This window comes from Solanum dulcamara, chromosome 11 (genome assembly GCF_947179165.1).
Source record: "Solanum dulcamara chromosome 11, daSolDulc1.2, whole genome shotgun sequence".
NCBI lineage: Eukaryota > Viridiplantae > Streptophyta > Magnoliopsida > Solanales > Solanaceae > Solanum > Solanum dulcamara.
In genome coordinates, this window is record NC_077247.1 from 6942856 (window position 1) to 6952549 (window position 9694).

General features: G+C 34.3%; 1 protein-coding gene across 1 annotated transcript; it reads right to left on the bottom strand.

Moving 5' to 3' along the window:
• Positions 1 to 1423: 1423 nt before the first annotated feature.
• On the bottom strand, positions 1424 to 3100 carry LOC129873284 (protein ASPARTIC PROTEASE IN GUARD CELL 2-like). The gene has a single exon (XM_055948349.1). It carries the CDS (start codon positions 3058 to 3060, stop codon positions 1474 to 1476), a length of 1587 nt encoding a protein of 528 aa, XP_055804324.1. The 5' UTR covers positions 3061 to 3100; the 3' UTR covers positions 1424 to 1473.
• Positions 3101 to 9694: the final 6594 nt, after the last annotated feature.

Here is a 9694-nt window from a genome sequence, read left to right on the forward strand (position 1 = left end):
TACTGACATTAATTAATTGTCATTGGATCTAATGTAGCTATAGGCTTTAGGAACATTTACAAAGAATGTTAATCGCCTCTAAAAATATATATTTTACGAAAAATTTAGCTATTGAAATTATTTAACTGCCGCTAAAGATCATTTTTGATATACTTTATGGTGCTTTCAATTTAGGGAGAGATAGATAGAATAATTAATTATTTGGGAATTAATTAATAAGATAAATGCGACTTTTAGGTGCAATGATGGGTCAATTATTGAGAAGTCTTATATTGAAAATTGTTAAATTATAATAACAAAGTGAATGGTTTTATTATTATTATTAAATAAAACACTTTGACATGCCTCCACTAATTTAATACTCCTTCCGTCCTTATTTATTTATTAAATATTTTTTAATTTAATTTCTTTTTTTATCTATAATATTGAATAAATGTTTTTGAAAAATATAAAAAGTAAAATTTTTTATATCAATCATTATTTTCTTAATAAGTATATCAAATTAATTTTTTTAATAGATATATCAAATTAAAATTTAACAAATAAAAAAGGACGGTGAAAAGTAGTAATTGCCAAACGATCTCTATCAACAAATAAATAACATTAGAAAAGAAATCCAAAGTGAATATTCAAAGACAAGACAGAGGTAATAAAATATATTGAGAGAAAGTGTGTGCACCAAAATAGGACAAAAGGCCAACCCACGAAGTAAAAAACAAATAATAAGAGTGGGAATTAATGTCACAAAAGAGAAAAAAGCAAAGTGGAGTATACAAGACTTCCCAATAATTGAACCATCATTACACCTAAAAGTTGTACATCTCTTATCAATTACTAATTCCTAAATAAATAATTATTCTCTCTCTCTGAGTTGAAAGCAACGTAATGTTGACATGCCATAATGTGAAGAAAAAGAAGTAGTGTAATGTAAGTTTAAAACATTTGAATATTTCTACATGAACATAGGATTTATAGTTTTTGTAGAGAATAATATACATACTGTAATAGTATTTACAGTTTGAATACGCGGGAATACTGAAATATCCTTTCTACATTAATGTTTTGTTTGCGGGAAATTAAATACTAGAAATAAATATCAATTCTTGTCCAGACATATCTATCATACATGTTTTTTGCATTCATATATAATTTTTCTTGCAGAGTTTGCATTCATATATATATATATATATATATATATATATTTTGTTGTTTATATACTTCATATCTTGCATGATATTATTGAAATTAATTTACTGTAACTAAGCGAAACTTGATTTTACATGCCTATCAATTCTTGTCCAGACATATCTATCATACATGTTTTTTGCATTCATATATAATTTTTCTTGCATAGTTTGCATTCATATATATATATATATATATATATATATATTGTTGTTTATATACTTCATATCTTGCATGATATTATTGAAATTAATTTACTGTAACTAAGCGAAACTTGATTTTACATGCCTAGCAAATATTGGGGCCAAATCCCACAAAACCATTTGCCCCATCAATAGAAATTTGGATGCCTTCTTGCTGGATATTCCCTATTATGGAAAGTCTGGTTGGAGATGGAGCAAATGCAAAGCAGAATGTGCCCTTTCTATCCACTGGAATTAAGAAGTTCCTAGCTGGTAGTGTTAAGATCGGACCACCCATGAGGAAAAACGAAACTGTTGGTACCCGAACCGTCACAAACCCGTTTAGATCGTAGCACGTGTCAAATATTGACATGGCAGGTGTCCGTGGAAGGCTTGCTGTTTCCGCAGCAAACGCGTCGCGAAACGCCACGTATGCCGCCTCGGGAAGCCTAGTAACGGCTGTCCCTGTATCCATAATCACCCCACCATCTCCTTCCTCAGTTAATCTAAAAGCATCTTCAGATATGTCTACACGTGCTCCTCCTACTCCAAGACCCAACAGGCCAATGTAATAGAAACTCGGGGCCCGTGGGTTTCGGATCAGCGGTACCCATGCAGCACCCGCGGGTAATACTTCCCGGCCGAATGCAAGGGATCCGGTTGATTCGGTGCCCCGGCTAACCAAACAGTAACTGAAAGCTCCGCCCGTTTGTCCACCGAGTTGTCCGACGAGTGACATGGACCCACCTCCAAGGCCCAACAAACCGGCAGCCCCAATAAACATACCGCGGTTACTATTGCCACATCCGATGGCCACGTTACGAACGATGGTGCGGCCAAAAGTGAGGGTCTCCAGTGCTATGGTCCCCTTGGTGTAGGATCCATCACCGTACATGACTTGATATTTGCAGCGACCGGCATGGCAGCGAGAGTTATCGACGCGGTTGCAAAGGGAGGTGGAACATGGTACACCAGAGAAAGAAGCGGAAAGGGACGGGTCAAATATGGGGTCAGACTGATGGTAGCAATGGGTACAAGGCTGACACTGAACCCACACAATATCACTGCCAGCATCAATAACCATGTATTGCTCTCTAACAGGACTACCAACTCCAATCCTGACAAAGTATTCTCCACTGCCTTGCTCCATACCAGAAATCACCTCACTCCCGAATTCCTCCTCCTCAACCTGATCATAATTATTAGTGAGTGTATGGACCCTTTTGAGGTCTCTTTTGATGCGAGCTTGAAAGCGGCGAGGATGATCAGTGAAGTGGGAAAAAGGTAATTTGTCTCTGTGAAGAAGCTTGAGCTTCCAGCTGTTGCTGTTTTCATCATTTTCATCCACATGTGTTTTAGTTGGTGCAGGGACGTGGATTAATGTTGATTCTTTAATGGCTTGGTTGACATCCAAGTGTTCATAGGTAGGAAATGGGATTGCATGGCCAGCTGAGGTCTTGGTTTCATGAGTAACAGTTGCACTTATGGTTGTGTTGGGAATTGATAAAATGATGATGAGCACTGCTGGCACGAGGAGAAGCAAATATCGTAGTAGTGAAGATTGCAAAGGGACAGACATTCTCTCTTTTCTATTCTTTCTTTTCTCTTGGTAAGTGTGGGGAAAAGGAGACTTAGGGAAGGCGAATTTATCTACTTTGGGTTTCCAGAAATGTACAGGAAAAGAGTGTCCCATCTTTGGAGAGAGACTGATTTTAGAGGGTTCACAACCCAAATAATTTAGGGGTAGTTTGGTTACTGATTAAAGTTAGACAATTATTAATTAATTCATATTTCTTAATTTTAATAATATTTATTTTACTTATTAAAATAAATATGAATTTATATAACATATTAACATTTAAATAAATATCAATAGCTAAAACAATAAAGTAAATAATAAATAACTAAAAATAATTAAGTAATTTATATTGAATGATTAAGCACTCAAGACAAAAAAGGGATAAATGTGTAATTTATTATTTTAATACATGTATAACTAATATTCACATAACTTATACATAGATTTCCTCATTAATTATATAAATATTAATTATGTAGGATTAAAAAAAACACAACCAAACATTGTGTAAAAGTAATACGTGAATAACTTTTATTCTATTTACAAATCAAACATGTTATAAAATTAATACATGAATAACCAAAGTTATTCATGTATTAGCTTTATGTTTATCCGGTAACTTCACGACCTCCATTTGCTCAAAAATTTTGATATTCAAACTTAAAATTAAAATTGAAATATTTTTTAAAAGAAAATTTTCACCAAGTAAAATTACATTGAATATATTGTTATTGTTGATTTTTGAAATGCGAAAATCTGTTTAAACAACATACAACATTTTGTGAGTGAAAGTTTCAAAAACCCTAAGAGTAAGTCAATTATTGAGAATTTGAAAATATTCAAATATCATATTTTTATAATTTGATCAAATTTTATAGCTAAATAAATATTTAAAAATAGTTTTTCAAAATCTAAGACCAAACGCTAACTAACAATTTGACATTAATTTTTTGTCAATTACGTGCATGTGTCAAATAAATATAAGGTATAAGGTATGCTTAAAATTCACGAGAGCTATATGAAATTGAATAAACTTGTCCTTATTTTTAAAGGATGAAAGCATAGCACCCAAAAATGTCCCATTTCATACAATTATGATTATTTTTTAAAAACAAAGGTTACATTTGAATATTTACATAGTACAAAGATAAATTTAATCATTCCCCAAAATTTTGAATTTTTAAATTTTGTATTCCTACTCTCTTTTTCCGTCATTACCTCTACCACCAATCGATCATCTTTTCTTCCTCCTCACTCCTTGGCGCTTCCCTTTCACTATTGTCATCATCACCATCTTCTCTTCCCCCTTCATTTCTCATTCTATCTCCTTGTCACCCAATCACTATCTACACAACGCTAAAAAGAAATACCCTCAACAATTTGAACATAAAACATTGAGTACTATTTTAATGCAATGTATAAATGCATAGAGATCAAAGGAGGAGAAAGAAAAGGTGTTTCGCGGAGAGAAAAAGCAATAGAGAAAATTATACAATCGTCAATCATTCTAAGACCATCTCCAACCTAACACTATATTTTATTTTAAATTTTATATATTTTTTTTAAATTTAGTGTTTTTGAACTCCAATCTAGCACTATATTTTACACTATTTTAGTATGTGAATAGTGTCACACCAAATTTGGTATGACATTGTTCATCAACACCAAATCACTTCTTCATTATTTTATTGTTATTTGTATTATATAACTTTTAAGAATATAAATAAAAAAATAGTAATATAATATAATATTAAAGAGAGTAAAATATAAAGATAATTTTTTTGTAGTGTAAAATTTAGTGCAGTATATTGAAATTGGTTTATGGTAAAATGATATTAATACTATTTTAATATAAAATTTAATGTTATGAATTGAAAATATCCTAATATAAAAGGTATATTTGACCTTAATATTTGTGAAAGATCAAAAAATTATTGTACATAAACAAATTTGACTATTTACCTTACATATAAATACTTGACTTGGTCGACACGTCCTATTTGTCTTATAAATCTTTTGGACTATTTGTTTGGACTCTCTTCTTTTTATTACTTTTTTTTTCTTCAAAGTAAAACAAACTCTGCTATTTAGAATGTGACAAAAATGATTACCTCAACGCAATAAAATTGTTTGACTATGAGAGAAGGGATGTAAGGCAAAAGAAAGTTCTCATTAGAAGTTTATAACTAATATAATGGTTAGCTTTAATTATGGATGATAATGGAGTGGTGCCGGTGCATGGCGAGTTGAGCCTTAATCCATAAAATTTTCAATCCACTCCACAAAGTCCTGTCTTGCAGTTTTATATGTTTTCAATCCGCTACACATTGCCCCCGCATAATTTGCTTCAGTTCCAGAAAGGGTGAAAATCATTTTCTCCCTCCTAACTTTATTTATAAAATCAAATTCACCTCTTAATTTTGAATAATAATTGAACTTTTTTCTTTATCCTAGTTAAATCTTTAGAATACCTATTATATCCTTGTTTGTAGTAAATTTTAAATAAATGAAAAATAAATCAACTATATATAATCTGAAAAAACATAATTTTATAGATAAATAGTGTGGGTACTAATCTGTTTGTTCCCTTAATTTCTCTCTGAATTTTCTCCTGGATTCGGGGGTCGTTAGTGGTGTAGTTTTGTCGAACTAGGATGATTTGAATTTGATCTCCATAGTGATTCAAGGGTTGTTAATGACGTATTTTTTGAACTAGGATGATATGCATCACCTAGAGATTTTTGCATTTTTGCGTGTTTTACTATTTTGCCCCTTTCCGTAGCTTTCTTGTAGCATTTATATGGTGTTGAGATGGGTGGCATGCTTCCTAAGGTGTTCGGTTGAGTTTTGAGGTGTTTTGGCCATTTTTGAGGCTCAAGGCTTGAAAGAATTGATTTTAGTCAACATTAGATGATTCGGATGTCGGCTATTCTGTCAGTTCTATTAGCTCCGAAAGGGTCATTTTGGTCTAGATGAGTGTTGGTTCAGGTTTTGGAGCTTTCATTTCAAGCTTGTGCAATTAGGCGTTTTAACTTTACAGTTTTGGTTAAAGTTTGACTTTGGTTATTATTCTTGAAAAACATACTCGAATTGAAATTTTGACAGCGCGGTTAGCTCCAGAATACCAAGTTTGGTCTAGAATGACCTTTGATTTAGTTTCCGAGGCCTTCAAAATTAGTTTTTGTCTGTTTGTGTGTTTTAAGTGTTTTCTTGAATGAGTGTTGACTTTGGTCAACATTAGGATGAGACGCCCTCCGTTGAGTGTTTTGTCAATTCCATTGAGTCCGAAATGTTATTTACAAGTGGACTCCAAATGATTTCCGAGGATCGGTTTGAAGTTGTGAGCCTTGGGCACAAAAACTGCAGTGCAGGCCTCTCGTGCAATCGCTTTTGAGGCCTTTGGTCATTAAGCGATGACCGCTATCACGACCCAAGCCTAGGTCCTACACATGACACGGTGAATCAAAAAACTGAAAGTACCTCAAACAAGCATCTTAACATTCATTTAGCCTTTCTTAGGTAATGAGAATAAATAAACAAGCGGAAACCATAATAGTAAATCTTCAACTTACATATATCCAACAATACCTCTAACTTTTAGATAGCGGGGGCTAAGACAATCCCTACCTCACCCTCAATTAAAATAGAATGAAATGTCATAGTAAGTGTCTAAAGATCTCAACATATCATAAACTAAAAAGACGAAAGAGTATTGTTCTCGAAACAAGAGAACTCACTAAAAATAGCCTTCATGGTGGAGGAGAACAAGGAAGAGCACTGGTTCCTACATGGTGATATTATGTAGGCAAAAGTAGCGTTAGTACTTTGAATGTACTAAGTGTGTAGGCATGCAATACAATGTAAAACGTTTAGGATATTTATAAATTAAAGTACATAAATGAGTGCATGCATGAGAAATCAAGTAGATAACATTTAAATCATACATATGTGGATATATACATGTTATACCCCGCACTTCTGTACATTGAAGCATGTATTTTTTTCTTTTTTTCTCTAAATAATTGCCATGTGATCCATGTTATCTATGAAATTCTATGTGAGTAGTGATGGGTGGAAATAGGTTTGGAAGGATTGGAAAGGAGTTGGAGGCCAAGTAGTGAATCGTGATAATCGACCTACTTGCATAAGCTACCGACTTGGATGTCCTACATACTTAAGCAACTTGAGTACATAACGAGCTTACGTAGCAAGAATTACACGAGTTCTTAAAAATAAGATGAGATTACGAATCTACGAAATAGATAAAAGGACACGTGACAGCATGAGGAGATGACACATGGCAGCATGAGGAGATGACACGTGGCAGCAGGTGATGCACCTACTTGGACCAAGTAGGTGATGCACCTGCTTGGGGTGGACCCAACCCTGCCACATGGTAACCTTGGAGTGGCCACATAAATGCGGTGTCCCAATAGGGGATGGATATATGTCACCCTTAGGGGTTGGCACGTGTCACCTTCTAAGGAGGTATATATATATGTATAAGATGACTACTCTCTCATAATTCTTCATCCTTAGAACAAAAAAAAGAAAGAAAACCTAGAGATTAGAGAGAGGAGCTACGACCAAGAGAAAAACAAGGTAAGCCCTCCGATTTCGCTTCGTGAATTAATTATCTAAGGTATCCCTTGGTTAAATCAAGGTGTTTAACAACGTAAATTAATTTTTTTGGGAAGCAAGATAGTGCAACGAGTAGCCACCAAAGTTCAGCCATATCAAGGAGCTTCCGAAGTCAATTTTCGACAAGGTAAGGTTCCTCCTTTCGAATTGGAGTTAGTGATGTTGTTATAGAGTAGATTACTTTTGTTAACTGATGATTGGAAGTAAAAAAATTTCATAAGTATGATTGACATTGTAAATGAATGGAATTGAAGACGTTCTAGTTGGGCTAAAGTTGAATAGTATTGTTGTGGTTGTGGTGTTGTATTTGGAGGCGGGTTATCTATGTTGCAAGGCTGGAACATGGTTAAAAATGGCTATATATGCTGTTGGTTGCAGCCACGTAATACTCCATTTTGGTGTGGTTAAGATTTTATGAAATAAAGATTAAAAACCCTATTTTGGTGTCGTGGTTTTGGGCAAACTGTTGGGAGCTTGTATTGCATAATGTTGATGTGATTTGATTGCACATAGCTGTTGTATGTTGTTATTGATATGGCTGTACTAATCGGAGGTATAATTGGAAATTCGTATAGGGAAAGTTATAGGGGAGATGCTGCCCGATTTCCATTAACTTCTTAACTAACTAATAGACTAGTAGAGAAAAGCGAATAAGGAAATGATTCCTATGGATGATTAATTGTTGATATGGAAGTTGGCAAGTCAAGGGTTATTAATATTAGAATTACTTTCGAGTTAAATAAGTTCAGAGGACGATGAGACAAGTGTGGTTACAAGTAATCTATAAGAGGTATGTAAAGCTATCTATTTTTTCTCTTGGCATGTCTTAGCCATAAGTGGTTGGTATATGTAATGCGGGGATAATTCTATTTATAGAACTCCAAGTATGATTCATAAATCTTATCCACTTCTTGATGTTAAAACTCCTGCAATAGTTAAGTTATTGCTTTGTAGGTCTTCTACATGGTGAAAAGTAGTATACGTGAAGCCTATCTCTTCCTTCTTTTGAAATGGCTTAATGTAAGTGAAATGATGTATGATATGAGTTTAGAGGTAATTCCATTTATAGGTTCTAGATATCACTCGTGACTTGTACTCACATTTGAATATTAAGGGTCTTAAAATAGTTGAACTACTACCCTCGAGCCTTCTATAGGTTGAGTAGTAACTGGATACATAAGATCCTATTCCTAAAGGATCTATGATGATAAATGTCTCTGATTGCATAAGATGTGGGGCATTGTCTTGATGCACGTCTATGATACCTGAGGCTTCATTTGGTATGATTCCTAGTGATCTTTAAAGGGTACTTAAGTCAATTTCTACCCTGATCTTCAAGTGACGGTTCATTTGACTAGTTCATGGAGTCTCAATGATGATTTAACTTGCATATGTTTACTCACTACTCTGCTTGTGCATGCTTTTAATATATCTTCCACCGAGTCCCATAATGGGTCGGGTATGATATATATATATATGGATCAGGTCGAACGTTACTCGACATATTTTACTATATAATGATCGGCCATACATTCCTCGGCATATTTTACTCTATAAGGATTGGGAAGTATGTTCCTCGGTACTACTATATGATATAAGGATCGGGCCGTACGTTCCTCGACACTATTATACTATATATGGATTGGGCCATATGTTCCTCGGCACTAACCTATTATATATATGGATCGGGCTGTACGTTACAAAGCGCTAATAGTATACATGTGCCTATGATGATAGAATAATGTATTTGTAACACCAAGTCCTAGAGCGGGCCGGATATGGTATGTGACGATGATATACATGACTTTATTTTGTAAGATGCAGGTACAATACTTTGTTAAATGTTACACTTGTCCCCTGTGTCTCCATGTTAGCTGTACTCTCCTTATGATGTTTACACTTTACATACTCAGTACATATGTCGTATTAACCCCCTGTTTTTTTTTTGGGGGGGGGGGGATGCATTTCATGCCCACAGGTACAGATGCACATTTTGGGGATCTGCCCGCTTAAGATTCCACTCAGCAAGTTTGGGAGAAGATCCATTGTCTCGGAGCCTAGCTTTTGGGTACTGATCCTGTGATATATATATTTGTTTATTCAGGGG